The 20,003-nt window shown below is 34.7% G+C and overlaps 1 protein-coding gene across 13 annotated transcripts in view; it reads right to left on the minus strand.

The window, feature by feature from the left end:
• SLC25A40 (solute carrier family 25 member 40) overlaps positions 1-20,003 on the minus strand; it is a 30,856-nt gene that overhangs the window by 7,643 nt on the left and 3,210 nt on the right. For 4 of the 13 annotated variants that reach the window (XR_001512427.1, XM_015558292.1, XM_015558285.1 and 1 more), the window contains exons 1-10: positions 18,296-18,309; positions 18,155-18,161; positions 13,044-13,109; positions 11,265-11,385; positions 9,922-9,981; positions 8,938-8,991; positions 8,688-8,812; positions 5,873-5,940; positions 4,083-4,207; positions 3,351-3,524 (exon numbers count right to left, since the gene is read on the minus strand). Coding sequence is in view for 12 of the 13 variants with exons in the window: in XM_015558292.1 (XP_015413778.1) it covers positions 3,351-3,524; positions 4,083-4,207; positions 5,873-5,940; positions 8,688-8,812; positions 8,938-8,991; positions 9,922-9,981; positions 11,265-11,361 (703 nt within the window). In the remaining variant the exon portion in view is untranslated. Of the gene's footprint in view, positions 1-3,350; positions 3,525-4,082; positions 4,208-5,872; positions 5,941-8,687; positions 8,813-8,937; positions 8,992-9,921; positions 9,982-11,264; positions 11,386-13,043; positions 13,110-14,667; positions 14,747-16,510; positions 16,535-18,154; positions 18,162-18,295; positions 18,310-20,003 lie in introns of those variants that run through there. The other 9 variants (XM_015558290.1, XM_006779166.2, XM_015558291.1 and 6 more) reach the window with 9 other exon arrangements.

The raw sequence follows: 20,003 nt of genomic DNA on the forward strand, positions 1-20,003 counted from the left end.
CAGAATGAAATGAATGCATAGTTAGGAATGTAATGCGGACCTTAGAGAAAATATGTGAGGTTATCTATTAAAGGAAAAGACATTATAACCTTGACATATCTTGTTTTCTGTTTAAATACATACTAGATAAGATTTTTTAAAAAGAAACCAAATTCTCAATAATATTATAGCAGTCTAATAAACAAAAACTCTATGCATCAGTGAAATAGGACTTTAATTCCAAAATCCAACAAAGACAGTAGCAGAAAGGTAAAGTACAAGCCAATCTTATTCATGAACATAGGTATACAACCCTACAGAAATTAAATAATAAAAAGCAACTGAAGCCAGAGGTATTTCATGAAAGATCATATACTATGCCTAAATTGGGTTATCTGAGGAATGCAAAGGTACAAATAAAACAAACCCTTTAGATGCCACATACCATTTGACAGAACCATGGGACCACTTCTATTTAAAGCAAACAAAGAAATTTCTTGGAAAACTAGGGTTAAAAGAGTTCTTTAACTTGATAAAGGGTATGCATCAAGAACTTATACCAAAACTAATTATTAATGGTGAAACAAGAGAACTATTTCCTTTAGAACAAGGAAATGATAAGGATGCAACATTATCATTGCTACTATTCAAAACTTTACTAGGCAGTCCATAAGATAGAAGAAAAAAAAAAAGCTATAATGATTAAAAGTGAAGAAACAAAGTAGCTATAATTTACATATTATTATCTACATAGAAAACCCAGAAGATATGAAGATAAATTAGAATTATAACAGGTTTAAAAGTAGCTAACCATAAGCTAGTAGAGAAAATCTACTGTTACACTGCCTCAGGCACAAAGGGATTTAGGAACTTTTTTAAAAATAATAGATTTTTTTAAAAAATATATTTTTATTGATTTCAGAGAGGAAGGTAGGTGAGAGAGAGAGAAAAAAAAAACGATGAGAGAGAATCATTGATTCGCTGCCTCCTGCAGGCCTCCTACTGGGGACTTTATAACCTTTATAAAGAAAATTTTAAATCTCTGCTAAAACACTTTTAAAAAGAGTTCTATAATAAAGAGATAAGATATGACCCTCTTAGGGGGAAAAATAAGGTAATATCAATTGTTCTTTTATAATGCACTAGTAATTTAGACAGTACTATAGTATTAGCACAGGGTTACGCAAACTGGCCAGTGAAAGCTTGGTATGTCAGAGGTGATACTGCAGATCACTGCAGAAAGTATAATTCAACATTCAGTAAATGTTGCTGGGGTAACTATCTACCCACTTGCAGGGGAAACAAATACTTATTCACTCCATAACCCAAATCAATTATGGATACATGAATGGCCAATGAAATAGTGTCCAACCTCAGCAATAATCAAAAAAATGTAAGTTAAAGTGAGATCACTTTAAATTAGTAGATAAACAAAAATTAAGAACTGCAACAATAAAAGTGCTGGGGAGGGTAATTTGTCCTCTTAATTTTACTCTTGTTTATGTGTAAGTAAGCAAGTAAACAGTGCTGCTGTGAACAGTCTCTTGGTGTACAAGAATTTCTCCAGTATTAAATGTGCTGGTTCACATAAATATATATATTTAAAATTTCATTTGGTAATATCCAATTCTTTTAAAAATTACAATGTTCTAATTCATATATTGAAGTGGTGACTTCATAAGTAGACTTCATTTTATTAGTAGACTTTATATTTTACTAGAGGCCTGGTGCATGAATTTGTGCACAGGTAGGGTCCCTAGGCCTGGCAAGCAATCAGGGCCAATCTGTTGGGCAACTGGCAGGGTGATCAGGGGACCCCCACTGGCACTCACCTTGGCTGGCCTGGGACCTGCCAGCTGGAGGCAGCTCAGGCATTGAGTGTCTGCCCCCAGGTGGTCAGTGCACATCAGAGCGACCAGTCGTTTTGCCACTCGGTCAATTTGCATATTAGCCTTTTATTATATATGATGATATCTATGTTACCTTTCTTGTGTCAATTATATAATACAAAAATTAAAAATAGGAATTGGCTTAGGAATCTATGATTAATGACACACTGTATGTTTCTAAACAGCATAACAACTGATCACAAAATGTTGGAGAAAAATACTAATGAAAAGGGAAAGATGTATAGAGATATGAATAAAAGAACCAAAGAAAAGGATTAACATAAGAGAAAAAAAGAAAACAGAACATTAATATAAAGGTTCTTAATAATTATTTCTTTTAGGTCTTAAAGGAAAACTCCAATGATACACAAGAGAAATGATACTGAACTATACACATTCTCCAAGTTAACTTTAAACGTCTTTTTCATGATTTTCACCCTTTTCATAATTCAATAATTAGCACAATCTTCTATCAGATTTATAACAGTCTTATTTACAGGACACTCATTTAATGGGGAAGGTTTTTATCTTGATAATTGAAAAAAGTAGGAGTCAATATTATTCATAGGCAATCTTAAATGTATTTTGTGATATTTTTATTTATAGTTTACTTACCTTGCTCAATATAACTTACTAAGAATAAGTTAAAGATAGTTTGTATTATCTAAATATAAATAAATACCAATTAATGTTGAAAAAGAAATTAAACACAAGAAAATAAAACCAGGTTTAAATTAGAAACTATTCCTATCTAATAAAGAGGGAATATGCTAATTGACCCTCATGCTGTTGCAAAGATGGTGGCACCCATAACCAATAAGGAGAGAATATGCTAATTGACCGCCCTGCCCTCAAAATGGCAGCACCCACAACCAATAAGGAGGGAATATGCTAATTGACTGCCATGCCGTCAAAGATGGTGGCGCTCACAGCCACAAGATAGCAGTGCCCAGTCCCCTCAGCCCCGCTGGGGCGGCAGATGTGTGGCAAAGCCAGCCCTCCTGCCTCCAGAGTCCCCCAGTCCCCTCAGCCCCCCAGCTTCCCAGGGCTGGCCTGAGGCGCAGGCAAGCCTCAGATGGTGGCTGCCCAGCTGCCCAGGGCCACTCAAGGCGCAGGTAATCAGGGCCGGCTAATGCTTGTGCTATCAGCAGTGGCAGCAGCAGAGGTGTGATGGGGCGTCTCCTTCTCCTGATCTCCGGGTCGCCTCCCGCCCCTGAGGGTTCCCAGACTGTGAGAGAGGGCAGGCCAGGCTGAGGGGACCCCCCCCCTCCAGTGCATGAATTTTCATGCACGAGGCCTCTAGTTTATTCAAGGAAGACTCATAAAGCTTTGAGAGCCCAACACTGATATAGGAGTTTTGGTTACTAAAGAAGAGAGCTCACACTTAGCCTTAAGGGATTTAAAATATAGTTGATTTTAAAATAATATATAAAAAGACAAAGCTAATTAAAATTTAGCAGATATTAATAAGATAAATCCTACCTGAGAATGGTACATCTCTAAGAAGAGTAGGAGTCCAGCCAGTCCAAAGGGAAATCCAACCATCTTTGGACACTTTCTTGCTGACAAATTGATGCAGCTCCTTGTAAGAAAACCTCTTAGATTGCATCTTGGTTCTTATCAATTCTAAGGGACTTATTACAGTTACTGCACCAACTAATACAAACAAGCAAATATTAAAAAACAAAACCAGAGCCATATACTATGCAAATACACATGCAAAATTAGTACTTCATGCATTTTATATTTTAAACTTCTATTTTGAAAAGTCTGCAAACCTTAACATCAAATATCTAATGCCAACATACTGGCGCAGATTTATTTTCCTTGATAAAGGTCTTTCTTAAAAGTCTGTTTTCAGCCCTAGCTAGTTTGCTCACTGGTTACAGCATCGGCCCTTCAACTGAAGGGTCTCAGGTTTGATTCTGGTCAGAGTTATGCGACTAAACCTAAAATCTAGAATCTAGTCTAAAACCTAAATTCATTCTAATATCTCTGATCGAGATTCAACAGGAATGGGTTGATCCTATTTCATTCTGATAGCAATTACATGCCATATGCCTTCTAGAGTATTAACAAATCAATAAAAACTACAAATGCAAAATATATATTATCAATACTCTGAATTTCGTACAAATTCTCTGTGAATGTCAAAATTGTAAAAGATTCTTTGAGCAGAAATAAAAATAAAAATATAATAAAGGTATTACTTACATCTGGCCACAATTCCAGCAACAATTGGTATATGGCTTTCATTTTCTCCTAATTTAGATTTCAGGAGAGCAGTTAATTGATCATAGCAGGTAAAATAGATAACTGTAGCAGGAACTGCCATTACTCTGTTAGAAACACACAAACAAAAAATTTACATAAAATTATCAAATTTTTAAATATAAAGCTAAATTCCTCATATTTTGTACAAGCTAAAACTCATAATGAATCAGCCCATGAGATCAATTTTTCTTTTATTTTAAATATTATTAACTTATTAGGTTTTTAAAATAGGTATCTGCCCTCCAGAAGTTTACATTCTAGTTGTGAAATAAGTTAAGTACCAGTCAGATCATAAATAGTAAAAGATAAATGAGGACACTTCTCTGTCTCCTAGTCTTGTTCTATCTGCTTCTGGTCTCCCAAATCTTCCCTCCCAATTATATTTACCATAACATAAAAATCACTGAAGTAAAAAGTACAAGAGCAATTGTAAACTATTTTTGAAATATGGACCATATTCCATACCGCCTTACAAAACTGGAAATAAATTACCACTAATGATGCCATGCTAATATATACTACTACTGAGGAATTTCTGACAACATTCTTTTAAATGAAAATATCAAAAGGGAATTATTAATTAAATTAAATACAGTTGCAGACACTGTCATGTCATAAATGTTAATGCAACAAGAAACCTTTCTATGTTAATAGACTAGCTAAAGTACAATCACAGACCAAATTTTAGAATGCCTAATGTTCTAAAATGAAGTTTGATGATGAGAATTTAGAAATACAATTAACTGTTGGATCTAACCACTAACTTTATAACCTTAGGCAGTTAAAATATATGCCTCTAAGTTAACTACCAAAAAATAAATTAGAAAGAAATGAGGTATATAAAGGCAAGTTATTAGTTGGGATTTTTAATTTGGCCTTACTAGTTTATCACATTAATTCATATAATAGCTTGTTAAAAAATTAAAATTATCTGGAAAAGGAAAAGTATACTTATCACAGTAACTCCTTATTTTAGTAAAAAAAAAAAAACACAGTCAAACACCAAATTCTTAATTTCTGAACATGAAAAAAAGTTATGCTTTTGCACCACAGACAACACAACAAGCCTGGTTGCTCAAATCTTCTATACGTTCAGGAAGGCATTATTTGTATGCTTGACCTTTGGCCAACTTCAAGAAATGTAGCCCTTGGAATATTCCCCATTATAAGGTTTTTCTGTATACCTGGAGCATTATTTCAACTTGTCTGGACTGATTTATACAAATGATATGATTTTTGGTAAACATCTGCTTTCCTTTTAGGGGTCTGAAGTTTTGGTAATCAGAGTTGTTCACAAACACAGAATATGCCTGTGTGAGCAACCTGTAAAAGCCCTAGGAAACGCTTTACACAGGCTGCTGTAGTTCAATGCTGAAAGAATAAGCACACAAATCACACTCCTCCCGCTCAAAACAAAACAAAAATAGAAAAGAAAAAAAAGCAGCAGCACATCCTGTGCAGTGTCGTGAGGGAGGACTTTGGAGCCTATTGCCTGGTCAACTTCTTTTGTGTCTTTTTCCTTTACTAAACCATAGTCGGGAGTATAACCTTCATTAGGTCCTGTGAGTCCTTCCAGCAAATCATAAATGTGTCGGTGGTTGTGGGACTCACAACACAATGTTTTAAAATATGAAAAAGTTCTAGTATTAAAAATGCACAGTTTTTTAAATCATGCTGTAATGCAAACAACACTATCATTTAGTAAAAGAAAATATTAAATTTCAACTTACAAGGTGGGGGGAAGGCCACTCCACAGAGATTTAACGCCCTCATTTCGAATGATTTTCAAAAATGCATCCTAAAATCATAATAGAGAAAAGTAGTCAAAATATATTCCTGAACCTGATATATAAAAAGTTTATAATAATAATTGGTAATTTGATTCTCTCAAGTGTTTATTTCTAAAACAAGTTTCTCAGATGTATGTATGGCCAATCTTTTTTTTCCCCCCTAAGGAATTGTCCTTAACTTTCAAACACAAGTAAAGGATTCTGGAGGATACTTTCAGCTTACAGAATAAAGTCTGTATTACTCAGCTTTGGATTGTTCTCATTAGCTCTAAGAAACCAAGTTTTTCAAAAATTATTATAAAAAGAAAGTGGAATAATGGCAGAGAATTTGTCAGATTAATTCTGCTTGCCAATTATGAAATTTGAGAAAATGTCATTTAAATCCAGTATTTCAAATCTCTGGAGAGGAACCAAAACCAGGCAAAAACTAAAGGGAAATCTGCTGTTAAAGGACAAAGTGCAAGGAGTGAGATTTGCAAATCTGCAGCTTTTTTTGCCTATGGAAGTGGCAAAAAATCCACAGCACAGTTAGCTGGTTGAGATGGCAAGTACAGAGTCCAGGCTGGAAGAATAATCAGACAGCTAGGGGGAAATCCTGGAAAGGAAGCCACTACCAAAGGCGTAAGCCCCCAATGTGCATGCAGTAGCAGCCACAAAACTTGGCGCTCTACTAAATTTTATGCAATCCCAGAGGAAGCCCACAGGGTCCTACAGTCCACCAGAGGGAAGCACGAGTTTAAGTTAGAATCCAGCCAAAGTTTAACTGCCTTCTAGAACAAAACTAACTCTTCAAAAGTATACAGAAGAATTCAGAGTTTTTATAATAATCATTCGCAATAACCATTATCCAATCAAAATTCAGTAAACAAAAAGAAACAAGAAAATGTGCTCATACTAAAAAAAAAGTCCTGAGTAGAAACCAACAAGCATGATTCAGATGAAACAATTGGCAGCTATTATAAACATGTTCAAGAATTTAAACATGATGTATGCATAATGAATGAACAAATTTGGAATTTCAAAAAAAGTTACTATAAAAAAACAGCCAAATGAAAACTCTACATCTAAAGTGAAAAATCTACTAAGTGGGCTTCATAGCAGAGAGAAACAGCAAAGAGCAAGTCAATGGATTTAAACCTGAAGGGAAATACAGGATAGGCAAAGTATATGTACAGTGGTGAGTATGAAAAACACAGAGTTTATTCTTATATTGCTATTTATTTATTACTGTATTATTTTCCACATGAACAACTGTAAACCTATAAAGTAGTATAACAACCTTATTTCAAGTCATAGATGAAAGAAGAGAGAATGGGTACAGGAAAAAAGTTAAGCCAGAATTCTATATGCAGCAAAAATATGCTTGAAAAAATGCTCAATAAGTACATTTGAGATGAACAAAAACTGAAATACTCTGACAAAATAACTTTAATAAAGAATGCTGAAAGAAGTTCTTCAGAATGAAGTGTTCACAGAGAAAAACAATGAGTAGTTTTTTATATTTACTTTCACAACAAAATCTGTGAATGAATGTATGTAGCAGCTTTATTCAAAATAGCTAAAAATTGGAAACAACTCAATATTTATTATCAAGGAATAGTATAAAAAGGAACAAACTATTGAAACATGCAACAATGTGAATGAATCTCTACATAATTATGCTAAGTGAAAAGTGCCAATCCCAAAATATTATATATGTTATGAACCTATTTAAATAATATTGTTGAAATTACAAAATTATATAAATGGAGAACAGACTAATGGTTGCCAGGAGTTCAGAGCAGGTGAAAGCACAAATGGGTATGACTATAAAAGGGCAAAAGAAGGATCCCGGTGGGGATGGAATTGTTCTGTATCTTAACTGTATCAATGCCAATATCCTGGTTGTGGTATTATACTTGTTTTGTAAGATGTTACTATTAGAGGAAACTGGAAAAAGGGTACTTGGAATCCATCCATGTATTTTTCTTAAAACTGCATATGATCTATAATGATCTCAAAATAAAGATTATTTTTTAATTTTAAAAAATTTACACCCCCCTTTTGTTCTACATAAAAAAGCATGAACAGCCCTGGCTGGGTAGGTTCAGTGTTAGAGCAATGGCATGTGGACTGAAGGGTTATGGGTTCAATTCTAGTCAAGGGCACATACCTCAGGCTGCAGGCTTGATTCCCAGTCTCTCCTCTTCGGGAGGCAACTAACTGATGTGTCTCTCTCACATTGATGTTTCTCTCTCTCTCTGTCTCTCCCCCTCCTTCCACACTCTCTGAAAAGAATCAATGGGAAAAATACCGTCCAGTGAGGATTAACAAAACGTTTGTGGCCCTAGCCGGTTTGGCTCAGTGGATAAAGTGTCGACCTGCGTCAAGGGTCCCAGGTTCAATTCCGGTCAAGGGCATATGCCCAGGTTGCGGGCTCGGTCCCCAGTGGGGAGCATGCAGGAGGCAGCCAATCAATGATTCTCTCTCATCATTGATGTTTCTATCTCTCTCTCCCTCTTCCTTCCTCCCTGAAATTAATACAAATATATTTTTTTAAAAAAAGTTTGTGTGTGTGTGTGTGTGTGTGTTTAAAAGCATGAAAAGAAAGTTAAAGTGTTAAAAGCAAAGAAGTACTTTCTCTTTCTTGCTTAAATATCCACTTTTTATCTGTGGATAAATTTGCTAAGTATATAAAATTTTACTGTCTTGTAATTTGAAAGATCTTTCACTCACAAGATTAAATATAAAAATAGAAAATATACTGTGATTATACATAATATAATCTCCTTACTAATGTTCCCCGGAAATATCCTGGCTTCTTATACCATGCTTTGTTGCCTTCCTCTTCACAGATACAGAGATGATCCATAAGTCCATTATTATATACAAAACATTTTCCTAACAAAGAAGATTACAACAGTCAACAATTATGTCATACAATGTATTATTTTTATTGATGAAAAAATTGAAATTACAATGAGGGGACTAGAAAATTTTAAGAAAATATATAATCTTATCCTTACCTTTTGGGATGAAATAAACATAATTTGTTTTGCTTAATGAAACAGCACTGAGATCTAAATTCACATTGGTTAAAAAAGTGAGCAAATGTTATGTTTTTAGAAGTGCAGTAAGCAAATGCAAACAGAAATAAATATTTTTTTTTGTTATATGGGGGGATGGAGAGAAAAGATAAAGGAGGAAAACCTGTTTTGATATGAGAATATGAGTGTACGTCTTCTCTATTTGACAAGGAAACTCTGCAGTATGAAAGGGAAATGCGGACAAAAATATATTATGAAATCTAATGTATATCTGAATGCTGCTAAGAGAGTAGATCTTTAAAGTTCTCCTGACGAGAAAAGCAAATTTGTGAAGTAATGGATGTTAACTAAACTTACTGTGGTGATCATTTTGCCATGTATACATATATATTAAATCATTATGTTGCATACCTAAAACTAATACAGTGTTATTTGTCAAATATATCTCAAATAAAAATCATCCTCTTACCTAATTAGTATAGGTTTATAAAAGTGTTATATATACACTAGAGGCCCCGGTGCACAAAATTTGTGCACGAGTAGGGTCCCTAGGCCTGGGGATCAGGGTCTATCTGTGGGGCAAATGGTGGGGCAATTGGGTGGGGGGTGAGGGGGACTGCACTAGCACCTGCCTTGGCTGGCTGGGGACAGCTCCTCTGTTGAGCATCTACCCCCTGGTGGTGAGTGTGCATCATAGCAACCAGTCATTCTGCCGGTCATTCTGCTGTTCAGTCGATTTGCATATTGGGCTTTTATTATATAGGATTTGTTTTCTGCCTAGATCTCATCATGTACAATTAGGTGATGAAAACCTGCTTCTGCATTATGGTAAATTTTTTTAATTGACAAAAAAAGATTAATGCAGTAACACTTAAAAGATTTTTAAGTGTTACTGCATTCAAAAATGAATGCAGTAACACTTAAAAATCTAACATAAACTTCCAGTACATAACTAGTACATACCTTTGTAAAATTGGTTGCTTTGGGCTTGCAGTCGAATTTTAACAACATCCAGGGGTGTCACTATGAAGATATGTAAGTTTCAATTAACAAGAGACACATGTAAATTTAGAAATGTTTGTCCAAAGAACACAAAATACAGGATGGGGCAAAAGTAGGTTTACAGTTGTGCATATGTATTATTTTTTATTAATTATTGTATTATTTCTATATAAACAACTATAAGCCTAGTTTTGCCCCAACTTGTGTATTGAACCATACTTTTCCTCATGACTATATAATGGGTAAGATTATTTATCTTAAAGTGATTTTGAATGTAACGTTCTAATTTTTACCCTTGAATTTTGTTTGAAGAGGATCAATGAGAAGACGATGTAATTACTTCTGCTACAAATATTAAAATGTCACTTAAAATTTTTCTACAACTATAATTCCATTAACATTAAAACTAAAAGACTAGTCCCAAAGTCTATTAAATATGGAGAATAACTGTATTATAAGTAATCAATAATCAAACAATACTAGTCTTCCTAATCTATTAAATTTACTTGTATCAAATGAAAACTATAGTTAATGTAAATTTGAGTAAACTAGTCATACAGCATCTTTACCAACAGGTTGTGTTATTCCATTTCGGAACAGCACAGTAAAGGAGAATGGTTTTAACTTGCATGCTCTATTTGGCCCAAGCAGAAAAAATGCCAAATAACGGTACCAAAGAAAACTTTCTGACCTGAAGTAACATATTACCATCCTAAAGCAATTAGTTTGTTCTAGTTATCTGCTATGTTATTTAAATAAACCAGCCAAGTTAAAATCATTCTTAAACTGTCACCTAACTATGTCATTTGGCTGTGTCTACAAGAAATAAAACCCCACAGAAAAATATGGTCCAGAGAAATTTAAGAAATTCACCATTAATATAAGAAAAGTTAAACAATTTGTATTTATTGCTATTGTAAATTGTCCAAATTCTGTATTATTCATTATGCTGATGTTTTATTTCATCTTCTTGCTATTTTAAAAAAGGATAAAAGTCAGAAAATTTTAATACTAATAGGGACCATAGAAAACTCCTAAGATAAGCTCCTAATTTACAGATGAAAAATAAAGCACAAGAGAAGTAGAGACAATCCCAAAGTACATTCACCCTGAGAATGACAAAGCAAGGACTAAAATTCAAGTCTCTTGATATTTTGTCCTGGATTCTTTTCATGTTATGCTGATGAAGGGATACTGTTATTTATGAAGGATGAATAATAATATTAGCATCATTCCACAGATAGTAAAACTCAAATGAATTGATTCATCTAGTTACATAATCTACATCAGTAACATTATTTTACCCATTAGTGATGTCAGTATGGCCCCAGTACAAGAGGCAATAATCTGTTGAAAAGGTGTCACATTGCAAATCTGTGGTCTCTCTCCTTCAGGATCCATATTTTTAATTAATTGAAGAAAAATCTGTTAAAGAAAAGCAAGATGTAAGATAAAAGTTTAATGGAAAATGCCCTTAAAATTCATTGCTATAAATTTAAAAAACTATAAAAACAATAATCAGCATTAATGTCAAAGCACATTGTGACAACTATCTAAAGTAAATGTGTAAGTTCTATACACAAAGGCATTACACAACTGTCATTAATAGAACATGTTCTCTGATTTTTCAAAAAGGGTAAGTACTTCAGCTAAGCCCAGTGAGCAGCATCGCACTTGCAAGACAATTAATAAAGCATTAAGAAAACAGACTCTATGTAACAGAATGAAAGCACCCGATCAACAAGACTCAGAATCTGTGAATTTAGCCTCTTAAGAACTACTCAGATACTCTAATATGGCAGAGTTATCAGCAAATATAACCCGATTTTTACTGCATACCAAAAGTTGTTACAAAGGTATAAAATAAAAATACATAACCTCCATAAGAAGCATTTTAGAAAAATTTGATGAGGAAAGCAAAATATACTTTCTAAAAACAAAGTTACAAAAAAAGCATTAAAAAAAGCATAAAAATCACTTATAAACTTGCTACTCAAAAATAACAACTGGCAAAATATAGGTGTCATCTCTCCAAATGTCATGTACACACAAACACATATATAAATATACAAATGTTGCATGTAAATTTATATACAGGGTGGGGCGAAAGTAGATTTACTGTTGTTTTTACATGAAGCAGAGTTTATTCTTATATTATTGTTTTATTATTTTCCAAGCAAACAACTGTAAACCCACTTTTGCCCCACCCTATATGTATATGTAGATATTATCTGCAGGTGCAGATTACATTTAATTAAACATGATTAAATATTTGTATATCTGTGTACATACTTTTTAAAAACAAAATAGGTTACTACTATTGTATGTAAATTGTAATTGAAAAATAAAATAAACAAGGTAAGTTACTACTATTCACGTTGTTTAGTAGACCACTTTGACACTTTAAAAAATATAGACAGTGTCAATAAATATAGATCTACATTATCATTTTTAATGCTTGAAGTTTTTAATTTCATTAATCAGTCTCATATTGTTAGATATTAAGGTTACTGTCAATTTTTCAATGGTGAATATGTTCTACCATTCAGTGGGCTGCTTTTCATTTTGTTGATGTTTTTCTTTGCTGTACAAAAACTTTTAAGTTTGATGTAGTCCTATTTGCTTATTTTTGCTTTTATTTCCCTTGCCTCAGGAGGCATATCAAAAAAAATATTGCTATGAGAAATGTCCGAGATTTTACTCCCTGTATTTTTTTCTGGAATTTTTATATTTCAAGTCTTACATTTAATTCCTTAATCCATTTTGAGTTTATTCTTGTGTATGGTGTAAGAAAGTGATCTAAATTCATTTTTTTGCACATATCTGTCCAATTTTTCCAACACCATTTATTGAATAGACTGTCTTTACCACATTGTATGTTTTTGCCTCCTTTGCTGATATTAACTGACCATAAAGGCATAGTTTATTTCTGGGCTCTCTATTTTGTTCCATTGACCTAAATGTCTGTTTTTATGCCTAGTACCATGCTGTTTTGATTAATATGGCCTTGTAGTATAGTTTGAATCAGATAGCATGACTTTTCCAACTTTGATCTTCTTTCTCAAGATTGCTGTGGTACCTACCTGGTTTAAGTCTTTTCCTCAACTCTATGCTCCAATATTTTGTTTGTAACATCAGTAGCTGAAAATCTGTAGTGAAAACCAAACAAAACTTTTTATCTTTTCACACAGGAAAAGGATAACAAGCCTAAAGGAAAGGAGCATGTACAAAACTTTAAAACACAAATTAACATTTATTGACTGCTTTCTGGTAAGTGCTTTGAGAAATATGAAGAACCCTCCAGAAATGCTAGCCTTAGAGTTATGGAAGTATTTGCACAAAAACATTCTATTATCCCAGTAAATATATTTCACTTTAAAGACAAACAACTCTATAACCTGAACACACTGATCAATCTTAGATTTTAAGAGTCAAAATAATTGATTTTGTGACGTGAAATTAAGTATCCAGCATCATCTATGGCATATTTGGGAGAGGGGAAATTTGATCTGAATCTAAGCAATCCTTTAGATCTAACTTCCATTTAGTCCTAGCAGCCAAACTTGCTAAAATAATCTTGTATTATTTCTAATTATTGAGTAATAGTCTCTTGAGGTTTTTCTTATATTGTCTGCAAATATTTGATTTCTGCCATTCTCAAACATCATGAGACTAATTTAATCCTCTTATTGCAGAGGCTAGGATTTCCAACACAATATTAGATAAAGAGTGGTGAAAATAGCCCAGCTGATAGGGTCAAGTGATTGATTGTTGACCTCTGATCCAGGAAATCAAGGTTTGATACCCCGGGTTGCATAGGGGGCGTGCAGGAAGCAACTGATCAATGATTCTCTCTCATCATTGATGTTTCTATCTCTCCTTCTCCCTCTCTGAAATCAATAAAAATATATTTTTTAAAAAGCTTAGCATGCTTCAAAATGAGTCATTGGCTAGGGCCATATTTTAGAAAAAGAGTAGTGAAAATAAGTATACTTGCTCCATACCTCAATTAAAAAAAAATTCTAAGATTTCCTATTAGGATGTTGTTTGCTGTACACTTTTTGTTTTTAAACAGAGACTTTTTATCACATTAAAGAATTTTATTTCCAATCTTAATATACTATGAATTCTTTCTTTATTTCAGTTTTGAGGTAAAACTGACATATAAAATATTTAAAGCATACATCACGGTTATTTGATATACATATACACTGTGAAAAGATTCCTCCTATCTAGTTAATTAACACATATAATCTAGATGAAACTGACAAATGCCAAGAATCACATAAACCACCAAAACTTACTTGAGAAGAAACAGAAAATCAAAATAGACTTATAACAGATTTAATTAGTAATAAAAAAGTCTCCCAACAAAGAAAATCCAGGACTAGCTGGCTTCACTGGTAAATTCTATCAAACATTTAAAAAATAATTAACACCAATTCTTTTCAAAGTCTTCTAATAGATAGAAGAGGGAACACTTCTTAACTCATTCTATGAAGCCAATATTACTGATACCAAAGCCAGAAAAAGTCATCACAAGAAAACTACAAACTAATATCTTGTATGTACATAAGTGCTGAAATTCTCAACAAAATACTAGTAAACCAAACCCAGCCATATATCAAAACAATTTACACCATGACCAAGTGGGATTTACCTGAGAAATAAACTAATTAGATTTATTTGATACAAATGCTCACCTACCTCACTAGTAGTGTCAAATTTAAGAATCTAGATTAAGTTCTCGCTTTGATCATTCTATCAACACTGACTATTCTTACATCTAATAGAAAAGGTAAATATCTTGGTATTAGCTACTAAAAACTTGTTTTTAAAGCACATGCTATGTTCATAAAATTCAATAGGACCAATAAAACAAATTTTGATTCTACTTCACAATTTTGCTTAGGACCAAATCTTTAATAAGAATGTCACCAATGTATAAGTCTATTAATTAATTATATATAAATTTCCCAAATTATCTCAGTATAAAATAACGCTGATTGATCAAAAATCAGGATCAAAATATATGCAAAGACTCTGTGAAGTGGGGCAAAATAGAACTGTAGTAAAGAAAGAAATTTCAAAGACTGAAAGAAGCTACCCTTAAGTGGATCGTGGAAGAAGTCACATGAATTGTAATGGACAGCAGAATAAACATTTTACAGCAATATAATGATGACTAATCCAACAGTAAAAGTAAGAATTTAACCTTTATTTAATCTATCTGCTGGGAGCTGAGCAAGATGTTTCATCTTTCCCCAAAATCCTATGGCATTAAGCTTTTAAAAAGGCAACATTTATACTTAATATGTATGAATTATAATAAAACTAACACGATCACTTCATGGTATAATGCCATTAGAGAAAAATTTAGCAATATATTATAAAAAACAAAGATGTGGTGTTCTAAAATAAAACAAACAAACAAAAAAACCCTACATGAGACGCCAGTTCACACCCAGTGAGTGCCTAGGATGTGAGACTCTCATATATTGCTGGAGTGAAAGGTTAAAAACGTCACTAGTTTCTCATAATGTTAAACATTCAGTAACCACATGATCCAGAAATTCCAAGAAAAATAAAAACATATTTCCACAAAAGAGCAAAAGACCAATGTTTATAGCAACATTATTCCTAACAGCCCGACACTGGAAACATCCCAAATATCTACCACCAGCTGAATGGATAACTTGTGGTATATTCACACAATGGAAATACTACTTAGCAATAAAATGGAACAAACTACTGATACATGTAGTAAGATGGATGGGTCATAAAGTAATTTATTATGCAAAATAATTCAGATCTAAAACAGATAAATTATATGTTTACATTTATACGAAGTTGAAATCCAGGCAAAACTACTTATAATAGAAATCAGAAGAGTGGTTATCTCTGGTGGGAACAAGGGCTGATAACCTTCTGAGAGGGCATAAATGTTCTATGGGGTGGTAATTACATGGATATACGTATTTGTTAGAACTCATCAATCTGTATGTTTAAAATGGGTGCACTTTATTATATGTAAATTATTAAGAATATTGAAACCTTTTTAAATTTAGATGATGAGTTCTCACTGGCATAGCACACTGTAGGTACTCAATCAATACAGAAGGATAGAAGGAAGTGGGATAGGTAAGTAAACTGTTTTACAATCATGGCCAAATACATATTCTGTACTACCTACCCTAAAAGAAATTATGATCTAGGTCAGAATATGATATATAACCTTTGAACCAGTCACACCCCATACTAGGGATAGAGCTTGCAAACTGGGCATTTGTCCCGACTGGGAATTGAACCTTGACCTCCTGGTTCATAGGTCGATGAGCAACCACTGAGCCACTGCTGGTCGGGCCCAGTTCATTATCTTTAATAGCTACTTTGGGTGCCACAGCAGCTTTTGCACTATGCTGCCTCAGAGGGCTCCACTCTCAATTTTTGAATCTTCCTGTGTTGCTTATTCTCCATTTTTACCCTTCCCCTAGGTTGTGTTCAATGACTTGACATGCTGAATTTTTCCTGCTTTTCCAGCCATGCTCACCTGAGACAATGGACTTCAGTGCCACAGCCATTAACCAACTCTATCCTTTCATATGCTTGGCCTGCAAAACTAAGAATGTAACCTCTGAAAAACCTTGGGCCTTCCAATTCACCAGAGTAACGAGACTCTAAAATGTGAAAATTAAATATTAAAAGTAGCAACAGAAGATAGTATATCAATAGTTGGCAAATTAATTCAAACAGGAATTATTACAGGCTCCAAAGGAGCAGGAAATAAAGGCTGCATCTAAGCTAGGCTTGCTACAAATAGGAAAGAGGAACAATTGCCAGCCAGGTGGAGAGACTTAAGCAAAAGAAAATAGGAAAGTGATGATATTACAGAAGAACAAATATATCCGTTTGTCTAGATTCTAGAATAAGAAAATTATATTTGTGTTTGTATGAGGTAATCTGAAAAAGTCAATTCTCATTTGACAATCACAAAAAATTGCTAGGTACAGTGAGCAGATATTGTCTGCATTTATACGTGAAGAAATTATAGCATAGAAAGGGTAATACTTACCCAAGGTCCTTAAACTATTTAGAAGTAGAGCCCATGCTGAATGAATTATTTCTGATTCACAGCTAAATGTTCATTTAATTAGTTCATTCTTTTTTTAAAAATATATTTTATTGATTTTTTACAGAGAGGAAGGGAGAGGGATAGAGAGTCAGAAACATCGATCAGCTGCCTCCTGCACATTCCCTACTGGGGATGTGCCCGGAACCAAGGTACATGCCCTTGACCGGAATCGAACCTGGGACCCTTAAGTCCGCAGGTCTACACTCTATCCACTGAGACAAACCAGCTAGGGCTAATTAGTTCATTCTACTCAGTGTTCTCCTACTTTGCTAAATAGAACTCTTTAACCAAACTTCTCACCACAAATATTCTTCTTGAATGTACACTTTTTACCTGAAGCACATTTCAACACATACTTTAACATAAACCTTATTCCAGTGGTTCTCAACCTTCCTAATGCTGCTCGACCCTTTAATACAGTTCCTCAAGTTGTGGTGGCCCCCAGTTTCACTGTTACAAATTGAACATAATTAAAGGACAGAGATTCATCACAAAACAATATGTAATTATATGTGTGTTTTCCAATGGTCTTAGGCGACCCCTGTGAAAGGGTCGTTAGATCCCCAAAGGGGTCGCGACCCACAGGTTGAGAACCGCTGCCTTATTCTCTTACCAACATATGAGCAGGTTTCTATACTTAACAGGACACAGATAGAGGACCAAGTCCTTGATCCTATGGCTATTAAAAGATTTGAGTTCCAATAACAATTTTTTAAAAATTAATCTTGGGTTACAGATTAGAAAGTTACTAACACTATCTAGTAAAACAGACTCTGCTTTTCATAGCTTGGCATTATCACGTGCAGTGCAGGCAAGGGTGTGCCTAAAAGCATAGGGATAGCGAGATTACTGTCCTTCCTCATTATAGTAAATAAGGAAGGTAATTCATCTTTCAATAGAACAAAATATGGGCTTCATTTTTTTATTTTCTTCAATAGAAACATGTTTAAATCCTTCCCATATCCCCCAAAGTTCCAAAGACCCAATCTTCCCTTCCTATCATTGTAATTCCCTACAGTGGCAGATTTTTTGCAAAAGTACGTACACTCAATATGTTTCCACATCAAGCCTACCATTACCTAGTACAGTACTTACCTTATCAGTATAATGAATTTCTCACTAAGGAAACCAATGACATCTAAAACAACCAGAATGAATCAAGTCTAAGAGTTTTTGGATTCTTGAGGATAGAGGGGAGTTTACCACAATTACAGCACTTACTGTGCTCTCACTCTGTGCCAGGCACTGCATTAATAAGAATGTTTCATTTAATCATCGCATCTGAGAAGTTATTTATCATCCCTTTTCATAAATTAAAATTGAGACTCAAAATTACCCAAATCCATATGGTTAGTGAAGCCTACATAATCCCAATGTTTTCAATTCTGTGATTTTTAAATATATATGTAATATCTATATCTATCTATCTATCTATCTACCTATCTATCGATCTATCTACCTACCTACCTATCTATTTTATTGACCTCAGAGAGGAAGGGAGAGGGAGAAATAGAAATGTCAATGATGAGAGAGAATCATTGATTGGCTGCCTCCCGCATACCCTCCAAAGGGGATCAAGCCTGCAACCTAGGCATGTGCCCTGACCCAGAAGGGAACCATAGGTTGACACCCAACCACTAAACCACACCGGCTGGGCTTCTGTGACTTTTGACAGTGGTTTTGTTCCCAGTTCTCTTCCTAACTCTGTGGCATTTTCTCCGTCTCACTGTTTCCTCACCCTCTGCTCATCACTACTTCTCTTACTTCACAAGCTCCCCCGAGGCAATTCCATTTCCTCCCAGGACTGTAACTACACACTATATTAGTGTTTCTCAACCTTTCAACGTTTTTTTATAAACATTAAAATCTTGCTCTCTCTGTAGTTTGCATTTTGAAAATAGGTTTTTCCCAAACAGAAATGCTACTAGTAATGTTGGATATTTGTCCAAACTACACCTCCTCCTGCCTCTCAAGATCTGCTAACCCCTACAGCTGAGAATTGGTGATTGGTCTCGTTCTGCCACGACTGAGAACTAGTGACTGGTCTGTGTGATGTCCCTCAAACCGATCAATCTTCCCTTTCTTTATCGCACCCACCCTCAGACATCTTTCCTGAGTTACAGACAAGTATTACCAACTGTCTAAAAACACAGTTCCACGGCTGTCTCCCCAGGCCCTTCGATTTAAAGCCATCCGAAAACAACAACAACAAATCTCTCTAATCAAACCTGAACCATCTCTTTTTGTTGTCCATTTTGGCCTAAAGGTATCCCAATCCACCCTTGTCTATGCTTTCAGGTACCTATTTTCGAAACGGTTTTATTAGCACTAACTTCTCTGAACTATTAGGACAAAAATCAACATTAAACAATGAGTGCCTCTCATGGCCAGGGGGTAAGAAATGCAAAGTGGTACTCTTCATCCTTGAGTGTGCAAGCAGAAACATACCCAAGCCAGTATTTTTTTGTGTGTGTGAAGCGTTTTCCCATCTACAAAACAAAACTGAAATACTTTACAAAACATTTTAATTTAACCCGTATTATAATCCCATTATTATCCCCATTTTATAGATGAAAGAACTGAGGCTCAAGGGGATTAGGTAATTTAACCAAAGTTTTACAAGCTGGTAAGTGTCCAGTCCAGACCCCAAACCCAAGATTTGAGATGACCAATTCCGCTCTGGGACATACACTTCCCCACCATGAGACAGGTCTGTGCAAACCGGAGCAGCACACGGGGTCAAGTGCAAGTGGGGCGCTGCAGGCGGGGGCCTCCCTGGCCCGACCCTCCCTCCAACGCCCGCCGCCGCCAGCACCTAGCAAGTCCCTCCGCGGCCTGCGTCCAGCCCGCAGGGTCTGCGGCGATCGATCGCGGGAAACCCATGCTCTCCGACTCCAGGAGCGCTGAGCAG

The sequence above is a fragment of the Myotis davidii genome, unplaced genomic scaffold, assembly GCF_000327345.1.
Source record: "Myotis davidii unplaced genomic scaffold, ASM32734v1 scaffold187, whole genome shotgun sequence".
Lineage (NCBI taxonomy): Eukaryota > Metazoa > Chordata > Mammalia > Chiroptera > Vespertilionidae > Myotis > Myotis davidii.